This window comes from Trifolium pratense, linkage group LG2 (assembly GCF_020283565.1).
Source record: "Trifolium pratense cultivar HEN17-A07 linkage group LG2, ARS_RC_1.1, whole genome shotgun sequence".
NCBI classification, from domain to species: domain Eukaryota; kingdom Viridiplantae; phylum Streptophyta; class Magnoliopsida; order Fabales; family Fabaceae; genus Trifolium; species Trifolium pratense.
The window spans coordinates 24,491,302-24,507,182 of NC_060060.1; the positions used below are offsets into that span (position 1 = coordinate 24,491,302).

The window sequence follows — 15,881 nt, forward strand, 5'->3', positions numbered from 1 at the left end:
TTCGCTTTTAAGATGAAATTTCTAATCACTAGACTACTTGACAAAAAAAATTGAAATTCTTGTTAATGACTAATTTTTCTTGCTAATAAAAGTGAGGTAAATTTTTCACCATAAATAAAAGAGAATATCAACACGTGTTAAAAAAGTAAATGTATAAAATTATTTTTTCGTACTCATTCATTTTAACTTTTTAAACATTAAATTTTTTACAATATTAAATGTAGAATTTATGTATTAACTCATTGGTCGGACCAAACTTGTTAATGTGTAGGTCGCTAACCAATGAATTGGGATGAAGTAGCCCATTTATTTAGTTTTGCCCACTATAGTTTGCCCATAAAGTTCGGCTGAGAAATAACTAAAATCTAGCAAAAAAAAAAAAACTGTTCTTCCAAAAATATAATAAAAAAATTCAAAATAATCAATTCTTTTTTCTTTAAATAAAGGTATCTCTGCGCGTAACTGTAAAAATTAATCTCTCGAGGTAACTGAGATCCATTTAAGGGACTGACTTCTCCCAACAAATATTTCTCCAGACGTACCGCCCGAATATCAAATCGAAGAACAAATGATTAAAAGATCCAATTATCTACCACTTGTGCCGGTAAATAATCTATTCTTTAATGAAACACATTAATCATCCACATGAGTTTAATTCCCTTAAATAAAGGGATTTCCATTTCAACTAGTATTTTCCACTACAAAACAGATCCAATTCAATCCATAAAAACAGCCACGTGTAAGAGAGAATCACAATCTGCTATGCTTCTGCACTTGTACATCTTTCTTTGTCCAACTAGGTAAAGCAACCAAGTACTCACAGAATTACACTCAGGCAAAGAAACAGAATCAACCAATCAAAATACTCCCTCCGTTCCTAATTATAAGCACCATTTTAAAGATAAAATTTGTCTATAAATATAAGTCTCTTTTCAATTCACTAGACACATTTATTATTACTTTTCTAAACATAATCCTACTTTACATTGAAATCCGAAAAGTCAATTACAAATACATCTTTTCGCCAATGACAATTTAATAGTTGTAATACCCAAAAAATACACATTTATTACACTTCTAACTTTTTTTAATATGCGTGAAAAACTCTGATTGAGACTTATATTAAGGGACGACGGGAGTATGTTTTTATGCACTGTAAAATGTACCCTTAAAAGTACCCCACACAAAACCAATAAGAATAATGCTAGCAACACACTCTTTAACAAACACACTCCAACACACTCTCTTTTATTGGTTGAAATTCACATGGGTCCCATAAAAAAATGTGGACCCATATAACTTTTATGGGACCCATATAAATTTTAACCAATAGAAGATAGTGTGTTAGAGTGTGTTTGTTATTGGAGTGTGTTGCTAGCACTCCTCAAACCAATAATCCCATTTATGTAAATATTTGCTACCCACAAGGGCAATTTTATTGACCAACCTCGCTCATCCTTTAAAAGGTCCCCCACTTATTGTTGTATGTTTCCCAATTAAAATATTTCCTTAAAAAATGACATTTTATTCACACCCTTTACCTCAAATGCCTCGAAGTCAGATTGAAAAACTGACATTAATTAATTAGTCTTAATCGAACCTTAGGTTAGAGAAAGATATGATTTGTCAAGTTTGTTGTGCCTATTATTGTTGGAGTCACATACACACATTCACTAAACAAATCTTATATTCACACCATTTGGCCCCATACATTTATTCTATGATTTTTATATAACCAACCATCTACGTTGATGCAATGGATAACAATCAAGTGAGTGATTTAATTTTAACATTCAAAATATTTAAAAATTCTTAAAAATTTATTTAATAAAAACCAATAATTAATAGTTCAAGGGATAAGAGTCTTGAGTTTAAAAAAAAAGTGATAAGAGTCTTTGTCCTCTTAAGCACGTAGTCAGAAGTTTGATTCTTGACTCACACGTATGGAAACATTTTGATCGGAAGAGGATAACTCACATTATGTATCTCACAGGTTTCCTATAAAAAAAATTAAAAAATAAAAAGCTATTACCTATATAAATTTAATAAAAACCCATTTGAGTTGGTCTGGTGGTATTGACTTCGGACTTGGGAGTGTGCTCCTCTTTAAGGTCTCAGATTCGATTATCTCTAGTGTCAATTTGGATAAACTAATTTAACATATTAAAAAAATTAATACAATATTTTTTAAATATTATGAATTTACAACACTCGCACATTTGGCACCAACCACTTGTGTTAAACCCCAATAACTATTACTAGTAGGTAGCTAATTTTATGAGTAAACTAGTCCCACACCCGTGCGATGCACAGGTGTTATGTGGTATTTTATATTATAATGTTGAAAAATTATTTGTATAAATTGTAACAATAAGTATTATAAAATGAAAATTATAATAATAATAATAATAATATAAAAGTGATGTACTTATCACTTCCTCCAACCAATATATATACCTATATGTATAGAGAATGAGTACGGACCATCAAAATTGAATGAAATATATTTATTTTTTTGGTGGGGTGTGCCAGCCAATGCAATAGTGCAACGCATAGGCGACACACTAAAATTGAATGAAATATGATAATGATAATGGTTATTATATATTTCAATCTCATAACCTAACTTTTTGCATAACCTTCACTCTTCTCTAAAATTATAATGTAATTAAGTCAATAATGTATATCTTCGTATTTTTTTTGTGTGACTAAATTATAAACTCTTTGTTGTTTCTATGAAAACGGTTGACATTTAAATGGGATAAATGTTGAAAGAGAATCCAACCATGTTCATCTTCATTGTCACTAAGAAATGTTATAATAATGTAGAAAAATGTAACATCACAACATCAATTTTTGGATAATTGGAGAGGTATAATTCAATAATAATGTAGAAAATTGTAACATCTTGTGACATCAATTTTTGGATAATTGGAGAAGCATAATTCTTTATTATTTATTATGAGACTGATATAATATAAAAAAAATAGAGATGAGAATGATATAATATTGATTATATTGAAAAAAAATATAAGGAAGTGATGTGGAAACAAAAAAAATAGAGATGAAAATGATATAATATAAGGAAGTGATGTGGCATTATTGTGTGATTTAATTGGATGTAAATGAGTGATGTGGATTAGGGTTAAGATGGATAGTAGGAGAACTATCTAGGAATTATATATATATAGATATTTAGATATTAAGCAAATGACTTTGAGATATTGAACGAGTCGAGACTTTATATTTGAGAGCAAGTTAAATACATGAATTAATTTAGTAGCTTACTCGTTAATAAAATTTAGTTTAGTAGAATTGTCACGTCTTTTGACAATATTACGACATTTCTTAACTTATGTATAAAAATCTTGAACGATCATTTTCAAATTAAGGGAGTACAAACTAATCATTTGATATGTCATTAAGATCCACAAAAATACAGTATGTATTTTTTATTAAACAACGTTAATCTTTGTTGATTTCAATAATACCAGTAAGGATTCTCTCCATTTTCTATGATTTTCATTTCTTCCATTACCAAAGTTTTTTTAATTTTTTTTTTGTAAACCAAATGTATCCTCCGTGTGCAACTGCAGAGACTAATCCCTCAAGGTAACTGAGATCCATTTAAGAGGTTGACCTCTCCCAACAAATGTTTCTCCATACGCACCAACCAGGGATCGAACCCGGGACCAAATGGTTAAGGGATTCAAGTATCTACCACTTGTATCACACTATGTTAATAAAGTTTTTTAATATTTTGAGGTATGTAAAAAAGATTTTGACTCATTTAATGTCACGCTTTTGCATTTATATTTTCAAAACTATATAGTAATAGAGGAAATAGAAAAAAAAATACAAAATGAAGAGGATCACAACTCCAATAACACATCAAATGATTTTATATTATGTACAATTTTACATACGAGTTCAATCATCGACCCTTGTCATCTTTCTCTTATAAAAAGAATATGAGTTCAATTTTTGGAGTAGTCTATTTAGAAGACAATTCAACACCGTACAAAAAATGGATGTTCTACGACTCAAGAAGTTCTATAGCGTGTTCAAAGAGCTTAAGTCGTGAGAATAATTTGGGGCGCCTACAAGTTCAAATATTCTAATTAGGTCAATTTTTTTAAAAAAAATTATGTTATCTTTATTTATCTTTATTGATGTTGTCGGATCTTCAACGTTAACATTCAAATCATTGATTGAATCTGCAACTGATTTAAGTTTTTTTTTGAACGGCAAATATATTATTAACCAGGTCTCTGCACAAGACGAACAGAGATCGGTATAAAACAACTTATTTAAGTTGATTTTTTAATATGAACTAAACGAACACCGCAACAAGACAAAAAATCCAAAACGTTGTACCAATCGGACGACGACCAACACACCGCAGATCTCAAACGACGAAATCACAACAAAAGATAAAACAAAAAAACTTAATTATGTGAAATCACTTATTTAAATTAAACGGGAGAAAAATAAAATGCAGACATAAGAAAGTTAATGACAATAATTAGTCATATTTTACAAATGACAGGGCAACCTTTTTTTTTTGGTAGAACAGTGCAACCTTTTTTTTACTAAAGTTTTAAAATACTTTTCAACAATTTTTTTTTTTGTAAAAAAACTTAATTAATACAGTGCACCTAAACTCTACTGTTATTACTAAAGTTTTGACTATTATACACTGTTGATAGCTAAAAATATTAATGATAATAATAATTATACTATTATTATTATTGACTAATATTTTGACTAAAAACAATAATAGTAATAAACTAATAATAATAATAATTATAATTATCATTATCGGTCAAATTTCACAAATAATTATATTGTAACATTATTGTAATATATATATATATATATATATATATATATATAATTTTTTTTAACAACTTAATACAGTGTGACTAAACTTTACTACTATATACACACAAGTTGATATTTACAAAAATTAATGACAAAAATAATGAAAATTATTATTAGTCAAAATTATTAGATACTTCTTTTCTTTTTGACAAAATTATTACTCTCTCTCTCTCTCTCAAATAAATAAGTTATTTTTCCATCACATTTGACAATTTCAAATAAATTTAAATGAAAATTATGAATAATTTGACCAATAATTATGAATAAAGAAAGATAATGATTATTCAGATTATTTTATTTGATATTCAGATTAACTATTGATGTATTTTTGTTTTTATTATCATAAAATACAAAAATAATAATTTGAGACGGATGCGTATGACATTAAAAAAAAAAAGTTACATTCAAAATAAAAAGTGATAATCTTTTGAGATGGAAGAAGTATCGGTGACTAATCTCTATCTAAGGAGTAATAATTAGAGATCAAATTCCAATGACTTTCAAACGGTCCAAATTTCTTACTACTAGTACAGATCCATTATTTGTATTTTTTTTTGGTCAATTATTGGTATTTAAATTGATAATAATTAATATCTTTGTAAAAAAATAATAATTGAAATGAAGATAACAAAGCAACGAAGGTGGAGAGAATCTAGAAATGAGCATTTGTTTTTAGTTTTTACTAGTGAAATGGGCTTTTTTTGGTCTTATTTTGTAATATAAAAAAAAACTAACATATAAATTAATATTGAACTCAAGTAATTAATTAACAGGTTCATCGTAATACAAATTCTTTGAGTGAACCTCAAGTTCAATTCTTTATAAGAATAGTTTTTAATTAGATTTATTTACCTTGTGATTGAACTCTGAATTACAGAAGTCTAAATTAAAGAAATCTATTTTTTTCAAAATTAGATGATTAATCTTCCTTCGATCTTTAATATAAGAAGAAGTTAACTTTTTAGATACTACATTGAAAGATTAATGTATATAGAAGTATAATATAGTCTAGATACATTAATTTATTTTTGTCAAAAAAAACATAAATTTATTTATTATAAAAATAAATAAAAAATAATTAATTGATATAAATGGTAATGGAAAGAAGAGAGAGGAGTGATAGAAAAGCAGAGAATATAAAGAGACCGGATGTTGACAAATTTCATGTCACTGTTCTTAGAAGGTCGTTTGTTTTTGTGAGTTAAAGATTTCTTATCTCGGATCTCTCTCTCTCTCTCTCTCTCTAAAAAATTTTCATTCTTTTTCTCTCTTCTTCTTTTTTTTTCTTTCTCTTTCTGTGTGTACCATTTTTTCTTAGACAGATACATACATAGATATAGAGAGAGAAAGAGAAAGATAAGTGTGTCTGGGTGGCCCATTAGATCGAAAATCTTCTATTTTTCTTGAACCTGATGACGATCTAAGCTTCTTCAATGGTCTTCCAACAACACCCACTTTCTTATTTTTCTTATAATTTTTTTTATTTATAATTATTATTTTTTTGTTTTTTAGTGTTTTTTTTATACCTTTTTTAGCTTTAAATAGTGGGAATCTAAAAGTTCCTCAATTCCTTTTTACTTCTCTTGGTGGTGTTATTGTTGTTACTCTCTTCAATGGTAGAATCCATCTCAGATTCTTCTTAAACACCCAAAACTCTTAACAAGAGGATGTAGCTCTGTGGTAAATTTCTCTCTTAATTTTTTTATTTTTTTTGACATTGATTTTTGTTTAATTATAATTATTTAATTAATTACATATATGTATTTATTTTTTTTTAACCTAGTTGAATTTTAGTTTTAGTATTTTATATCTGGTTCTGTTTTGTGTACAAGGTTAATTCCTTTGTTCCTGTTGTTTTGGGGAGATTATTCCAATGAACTCTTTCACATAGCTGTTTTTTTTTTAATTATATGAAATTAGCTGTTTTTTGTTTTTATTTATTATTATTTGATCATTTATTTATTTTTTGTTACAGTATTATTTGATAATTTTACTTTGAATTTTTTTAGTATTTGAAATGAAAATGATGCTTCTAATTGAAAAAAATGTGTTTTTGTGTTTGCTTAGATAATTGTTGTATTAGATCTGTTTGATTAAATTTTGTTTTTTATTGGTTGATTTTTTTGTGTTCTTCAATTTTTGTTTCACTTAGAATTCAATTCCCTTATATTGTGGATGAATTTATGGTGTGCTTGATTTGAAACTGTTTCACTATTCAAAGATATTTTTCATTTCATTGATATGTGTACCTTTGAAACATAATAACTCATCATAAAGATTTTTCGAAAATTGCAAACTTTGTCGCTTTCAAATGCGATTCATCGGATGTGCTTATAATTTCCATTGATTGATAAGTTACATCCATATAAATGTGCTTTAAAACTATATGAATTGACAACGTGACATTTGCCATTGTTGTCAAATAGCGGCTATAGCAGTGCTATATCGGAATGTAAACGAACGCTATCTTTCACGATCTGTGATTGAATCACTTTTGTTGGCTGCTTATTGTAATTTGTGTTTATGGTATAATCAATGCTAATCAACGTTAGTAAATGTTAATTTGTGTCACGTGACTTAATTCGATGTAACTGTGTTCATTTACAGGAATGGGAACTAAGGTCCAGAATCTACCAGGAAATTACTCAATGATGAGAGATCTTAACGAGGAATCCAGCAGTTGTGGCTGGCCCTTTTATGGCGATAGAACACCGACAAATGGGAAGTATTATGATAACTATCTTCCAAGTTCCACCGCTGATGCATGTTCTGTGCATGATAAGGATGTTGTCAAGCGTATGATGCTTGAACATGAAGCTATATTTAAGAATCAGGTATGTCGATTCTAATTTCTAACTTCAATTTTATCGTTTTTGGTCACTATAACAAGTAATGTATCTAGTCTATATTATTGACCAGATACATTAATTTTTTAGTCAACCTAAAAAGCAGTTTTTTGCTTATAATAGTGACTGGAGGGAGTAGCTTATAGATAAGGGCTTATGTCATAAGCACTTAATTAAGCTGTTTATCAAAACAGAACCGAGTTTACTTAGTTTTAGATACAATTATTATTAGTGAACTTATATTGATATATTTTAGAACTGTTTATTGTCGAGCAGGTTTATGAACTTCACCGTTTATACAGAATACAAAGAGATTTGATGAGTGATTTCAAAAGGAAAGAATTACACAGAAACCAGATACCTGTCGAGGCTTCGTTTTGTACCGGCCCCTTGACATCTCAAGTAACAATTGAAGATGGCAGAAAATGGCATGCTTCTGGCTTTCCTGCAGGAAATTCGGCTTATGCTAAGACATCTGTTTCAGGTGCTGCAGGTGTTCATTCTCCTTTAGGTTCTATTCAAGGAATAAGCAACCAAGTCGGTCCCTTTGCATCCCGAGACTCGCATAGTTTAAAAGATGCCGAGGTCCTTGAGTCCACCAGACCATTAAAGGTGAGAAGAAAAATGTTTGACCTTTCGCTCCCTGCTGATGAAAACATCGATTCTGATGAAAGTGATGAAAAGCTCAGTGATGAAAAGACAAGTGGTTCAACGTTATTTCTTCCTGATAGAAGTTGTAAAATTGGAAAGGAGGATGATAGAGGAAAGAGTTGTTGCCAGAACACCTCAAGATCTTCCGAGCAGTCTTTAAGGAGAAGAAATGGTTTCACTGACTTAAACGGTTTCGCTGACTTAAACGAACCTGTTCAACTAGATGAGACATATGATTCTCCTTATGTTCATGTTCCGAGTAATTCAGTTGCCGCAAATGAATGCTCCGATCTTACTGCCAGTGCCAAACAAAAGTTAGAGTTTTTTGGTTCGTCTAGGGAACATTTGCTAAATTCACGTCAGGGAACTGACAGTTGGGCTAGACATAATGGATATTTGAAGAATAATGGGAATGGAAAAGAGGGAATTCCCTTGGCGGCTGAGACAGGTTAGGGTTCTTAATTCTTATTGAGTTGCTTTAAGATTTTTTTTCTTCATGAAAATAAGCTGTTTTTTATTTAGACATGTTTGATTTCACCACTGCCATGAAAGTAACGATTCTTATGTTGACAGGGCATGCTAAAAGTAACCTACAGCCTGTGCCGAATGTCCTCAAACCGGAGCAATCACTTTTATCGTCCCAAACAATGCAGCATACATACAGCCAAGGACCTGCATCCAATTATCTAGATGGTCGAAACAAGCCTGATACATGGAGGGAAAAGACAGTTAGTGAAAGGAATCATGAGTACCCTGTTAATAAACTTCCCGAGTCAATGGTACCTTTACATAAACCTGGTCTTGCTCCAGTTGCTTCTTCCTATGATTTATCGAAGTCTTGGTCTCATTCTGCGGCTTCTTGGGGAGTGGCGAGTTGCAGCCTAAGCCAGAAATTAATGTCAGTTCAGACACCTCCATATCTTAATGCATCCAGTGCCGTCAACAGGAATTTGGAAGAGTTTTGGCCTCTAAATATGAATTCCAAGCCGAACCCTGGTATTCAACGCGATGCACCGTTACGTAACAACGTATTTTATGGAGGATCTTCATCTGGGTCAAAGGAACCATCAATGAACATGTCTTCCATTAGCTATGACTATCCGACTCATAATAATGACAAGAAGTCTGGAAAAGGCATCGACTTAAATGGGATTCTTTCAAATGGTTCACACAATAACAACTTAGTTCCTCAGTCAAGCGTTGGTATAATGGAAGGAGATGCCTTGTCATGGCTTAGAGCGAAGAACACTCGGAAGAATGAAGCACAAAATACTGATAGAAGCTCCATTACTGCAGGAGAGACAAATTTTCTTCACACTGCTCCATTGTTGATGATAGGTGAAACTAGAAAGGGGCCTAGTGGAGATTTTATGCATGGTGTAACTTCGGTTTCATGTTCTAATAATTTTGACCAAAGGAGGACTGAGGTTAGTGCAAGCTCTAGCAATAAGAAAATTCTTGGTGTTCCAATATTTGATATGCCTCATGTTTCTCCGAAGAAGGAGTTGTCTTCAATCACTTCTCCCTCTGTGTCAATTCGCACTCATGCAGAAGCAGTGGATAATAAGCACAAAACCCTGATGTTTGATATGAACATTCCCTGTGATGCTAATGATCTTGAGCTTGACAAAGAAGGGTTCACCGAAACTGTTGTTAGTAAGACAAAATCTCCTGCGGCGGAAGCAGACGACTCTAGAAATCAAATTGATCTGAACTTAAGTATGAGCGAGGATGAAGGATCTTTCACAACTATACCAAGTGCCAATACAAAAATGAAAGACGAGATAGACCTGGAAGCCCCTCCCGTTCCTGAGTCAGACGAGGATCTCATTGAGGAAGAAAACAAGCAAGAAACTTCTCTAGCATCACCTCAAGTTCTACAAGATGTTGTTGAACAGCCACAGGACGAACTTATGAGAAATGCAGCAGAAGCAATTATTGTCCTTTCATCACTTTCATGTGATCAAGTGAATGATGTTATCAATAGTCCACCAGAAAGTCCAACGGTGGATCCACTAATTTGGTTTGCGGATGTAATTTCCTTGTGTGATGATAATCTCGTGAGCAAGTGCGATAATTCGAAAGGGAAAGATGGCGAGGATGATGACAGATTTGATTATTTTGAGTCCATGACATTGAAACTTGAAGAGATGAAGGAAGAAGACTACATGCCGAAGCCTCTTGTACCGGAAAACTTGATAGTGGAAGAAATAATAAGTACTTTACCTACTCGGACGCGAAGGGGGCCCGCAAGGAGAGGGAGGCAGAAGAGAGACTTCCAAAGGGACATCCTTCCAGGTCTTGTATCTTTATCAAGGAATGAAGTAACAGAAGATATTCAGACATTTGGAGGCATTATGAAAGCAACCGGTCATTCATGGCAATCAGGACTAACTAGGAAAAACTCGTCTAAGAACGGTTGTCGGAGGGGGAGGCCGAGGCGGCAAGTGCAGGTTACCCCTTCTCCCTCCCCACCTGTTGCTGCCAATGAAACCACCACCCTGTTAACACAGCAGCTTAATAACATTGATGTCGCATTGGAGGATAGGAGCTTAACGGGTTGGGGAAAAACAACTCGAAGGCCTCGAAGACAGAGGTGTCCGGCTGGTAATCCTCCACCGATTCCAATAACATGATCATCATAAGAGGCTTAAAATTTTTAGATGAGAATTTATAGAGGTAAGCATTGTGAGTTCCATATTTGATTGAGACATGATGTTCTCAAACATTGGCGATTCCTCTTGTAAATTTTTTCAATTCGGATTCGGGTATAAGCTTGATTGTTGTCAGTAGTCTTTGGATAATACCAACTTGTATTCTTAAATAATGTTGCATGATTTCTTCTCATTATATCTTTATAGAACCGTTGAAATATATACAAGTGCTTTCTTCAATTCGTTGTTATATCTGTTTGTTTAATTCTTACTAATGATTTTCTGGTTACACTTGGTAGTAGTAGTAGTGATACTATGCATGCTTGAGTTGGCCCTCCAAGAACCTACTAGTAAGAGGTTTTGTCCCGTAGGAACTGACCCACCGAAATTGGCATCAGCAATAATCAAATCCGAGATCTTGAGAATAACATACTACAAAGGTTTCAAGGCAACACTACTAAATCAACCCAAATGGGTTTAGTAGGACTATAATTATTTTTGTATTATATGTTATGGTACACTAGTATTAGATTTGTTCCTTTGATATGAGTTATGCATGTTGATAATTATTTTTGGTTTTCACACCACACCACCAGTTTAATCTGGTTTGGAGGTTAGTTCTGACATCAAGTGGTTCCAGCTCTTTCCCGATCGTAGTTGCAGGGGATCGAACTGGAGTCCTCTCTACCAAATTTAGCGCCAATCACCACTAAACCTATCTCTTTTTTTTTTTGACGGACTTTGTTATTTCCTGTTATCGAGGGTTTAAAATCATGTTTAATAGCTGATATGACCATGACCAAATCTTTTTTGGAATTGTGGGGCATTCATTTGCTTCATTAGTATGATTACTAAACTGGTAGATGTAACATCAATAAAATATTTTGCCATTGAATTTAATGAATTGAAGATACACTTATCAAATTAAACGGTTGTTTAAATTTAATTGTTGTCCCTGACAATGAAAGATTTTTTGGTATACAAAAAATTTTTGATATTTTTTTAAAGAGTCTTTTGTGAGTACTGAGTTCGAATCCTCCGTAAAGGATATCAAATATTTTTACAGTTTTTTATTATCCTACTTGTGTTTACGAGACAATTTTCATATAAAATTAAATAAAAAAGAAGAGTTGTTTATAAAGAGATATGTTATTTGAACATAAAATATTGACAATGTATATATTCATCTCTATCTCTATCTTTCTCTTACTTTTTATTTTCTATACTTTACCTATTTCAAAAATACACATAAAACGCTTGAAAATAAATTTGATAACAAAATTTTAATGCTCAAACATCATTTTTCTTTAGTAAATGCAATTACTTTTGTTGGTTACATCAAGAGAATCAAACTTGTTAACCACTATTATGTATGAGATTAGACACTTTTATTTATAATTGATCCTGGATGATGACACACTACTAGAAATTTGTATTTGTTGTTTTCTTGCAGAATTATTTTATCCGTCCACAAATTGTAGTTCAATTAATAGAAATGTCAAAATTATTAAGTCGGATCTCATAACCGAGATTTAATTATAGTCCTTCAGTATGTATATGTGAATTTTTAATAGCTTGTCATTTCGTTTATCTACCAAAACAATTTTTATTTGATTTTACAAATAATTATGGACTAATGATTAGTTGAGTCTGAGCAATCTAATACTAAAAAGCAGGTCCAATTATAAAGAACAGAATAAGAGTACCATCATAGAATTAAAAATTGCAAGTGTAAAACTAGGGCAAGTAATGTTGTTTTTTGACAGGTGTGCAATGCAAGTAACATTATCCACACAATAATATGAAGAAATCAATAAACCAACCAAGATAATTGAATTGAAGTGATACTACACTACAACAAGCATGCTTGTCACATGCATACAACTCTCCATATTAGGAAGACTAAAGAAGATAGGACCAGGTTTGAGCGCAGTCGGTGATTTTGATTGCATTGCATTCAATTGCATCTGAGCCGTGCAATACCAAATCAAACAATCAGATTTAAGTTTCAATTTTATATTTAAAAAGTTAGGCAAAATTTGACCTTAAAATATTAACCATCCGATCTTGATCGGATAGTCGGTATACATTAACTGCGTGCAGTTTGATTGCACCGAATCCATTTCCAAGAAGATATATATGTTCCTCCTTTGTTCTTTTACTTTTCTTCTTTCTCTCTTTTAAGTCACAAAATCAAATGAAAAGGAATGTGTTGTGGTCTTGATTTATACATTTTCTGACTATATCTGCTGCATACTTTTGGACTTTTGGTCAATACAAGGAAGGAAAAGTAAAGAAGACATGATTCTAAAAATTATTAGTATTTGCAGAATTTGCACATGTTACTCCACATCTTTTTTTACCTGTTAAGGATCTTCTACGGTGACATTTTTTTCTATAGTGTGAAATCTCAACTACTCATTGTGTTTACTGAGTCAATCCTTGTCCCTTTTTTAACATTTTATCGATGCTTTAGTAATTAATTTTGCCTTTTCAAAAAAAATATTTTTTATCAAATAGTTTAATGGTTAGAAATTTTACTCATAAAATAGATTAGTGACATGACCGGAGTTCGAACCCGACCCCCTACATATATAATGCAATGTTCTGTCAATTGAGATAAGCTCACATGACTTTTAAAAAAAAAGAAATTTTTTATTGATGTCGTTTAGCATGTGTGGACTCATAAAATAGTTTTTCTTTTCTTCTTTATTGAATTATTTTACATATAAGTAAGCATTATTTTGAACAATTTATTGTTTATAGAGAAGAGTTAGAAATGCTTTCTTTTTGATACTCTCTTTAACTTTTACTTTTTAAATTTGGGAAAAGCTAAAATGTGTTTTAAAACACCTATTAATATACCAAACAATAGAAGTTTTGTATTAAAGTTGAGCATTTTATTTTTCTAAAAATAAAAAATGACTTATTTTAATAAATAATTACTATTTGTAAAATCCTTAACGTTTGAAAAACATATTAACACGACCCTTTATTTTTTTTTTTGAAATCAATAAGTGTCCCACTTTAAAAATAGGTCCATATAAAGTAGTAAAATTCACCTATATGTTTCATTGGATTAGAAAGTAATTGTTAAGTATTGAAAAAAAATATGTCGCTAACACTTTTTTTTGTTGGTAACATGCATATCATTATTTATTTGATCTATCTCTTATCTCTTGTATTATAAGCTTGTATACATAAGCAAACCATAAACCTAATTTGTTTTCCCTCCACTTTTATCTTGCAATTTTTATTAAAAAATAATACAATTTTGTCTTGCAAGGATTCAAACCTACGACCCTTCAATGCAAGACAATATTTTTAACCACTATGACAAGTATACCAATTGTGATTAAAAATATGTGCAATAATTGATAAGCACCATCGATTTTCATAAGAAAAATTTTATACAACAATTAAACACCATCAAATTACATTGCACAATTTAAACAATTAAAAACCGATAGTTAGAAATATAGCAAATCATCAAATCATACATTTTCTTAGTGTTTTATTTTTCGAAAAAATTTACATTTTTTTATCCTAATTCAATATTTTTTACTAATTAACTAAACATGTTAACCATTTTCTTAGTGTTTTTTTTTACGGAAAGAAAAAAATCATTGGACTTAAAAGTTACTTTTTTTTAACTAAAATCATTGGACCAAAGTCACACTCGTCGTCTTCAACCACCTATAGGAAAACAGTTTGATCTTGTCCAACAAATGATGAGGAGTACTTGTTGAGCCGCTGAATAATCTATGATTTCTTTCCGTTCATAAAACCCAAACACAAGCAAGCCAAATAAGCTGCATAAAAGACCGTCGTGTGCGAGAGCCACCTGCTGATGAAGTGAACTGGATAAAATGATCACATAAAGTAATATAGTCCACCATAGGAACACCAATATTCCACGATCGAACCAAAGCCCAAAGAGAACTAGAAGTATTGCAGGAAAGGAACAAGTGATGCCTCGGGTAACCATGTTGGCTTTAGTGGGCAGTCTATCCCGCAGTAAACGCCATGCAAAAAAAGAAACCTTCAGGGGAACCTATTTGTGCCAAATAAGATCATAACTAGCATCCAAAATAACAGAGTCCTGAGAAGTCAAAAGCTGATAAGCATCGCGAACAGAGTAACCGTTATCAGGATCATGCAACCAAAGCCACCTCTGTCTAGGCCCTGAGCCTGCAAAGAGACACCAAGAAAATATATGCATTATATATTTTTATCGAACTAACTGGAAATGATATTTGTTTTGTCAAATGACACAATATTTAGGTTTAATTGCACCTTTGATCCTCTTATTTTATTAAACTCAAGAAAGTAGTTCCACTAGTTTAAAATCGAATTTTTGATCCTTCTATTTTCATATGTGTTGCAATTTTAGTCGCAATCTATGTTTTTCCTCTGAAAACATGGTGATTTTTTGCGTCATAAAAAATAATTTATTGTTTCCAACATTATATCTAAAGATGAAATATCACATTTGAGACTAAAATTCAAAAGTTAATCGCATTTGTCCTTGGATCCAAGTTGACGGAGAAACTTATTTAATATAATTTTTATAAATTAAGGAATATTTTAGCTATTTTAATAAAATAAGAATCACAAACAATTGATAAGTAAAAATTCAAAAACTAAATTGCTTATTTACTCTTTTATTTTAGGAGAATAATATGTACATGTTAAGAAATCCATTATTAAAAATATATATTTTAAAATCTATGTATTTAAATTTTTAAAAGTCAAAATATTTTTTTAATACAAATTTTCTACTTTTAATTCTTTAAAATGTGCTCGCAAGTACAATATAAGTAAAATATTTATTTATTATTTATAA

General features: G+C 31.0%; 1 protein-coding gene across 1 annotated transcript; it reads left to right on the top strand.

The window, feature by feature from the left end:
• Window positions 1-6,007: 6,007 nt before the first annotated feature.
• LOC123905086 lies at window positions 6,008-11,275 on the top strand. Its single transcript, XM_045954719.1, has 4 exons — window positions 6,008-6,564; window positions 7,492-7,718; window positions 8,007-8,829; window positions 8,955-11,275. The coding sequence occupies exons 2-4, from the start codon at window positions 7,494-7,496 to the stop codon at window positions 11,015-11,017; spliced, it is 3,111 nt and encodes a 1,036-aa protein (XP_045810675.1). The 5' UTR covers window positions 6,008-6,564; window positions 7,492-7,493; the 3' UTR covers window positions 11,018-11,275.
• Window positions 11,276-15,881: the final 4,606 nt, after the last annotated feature.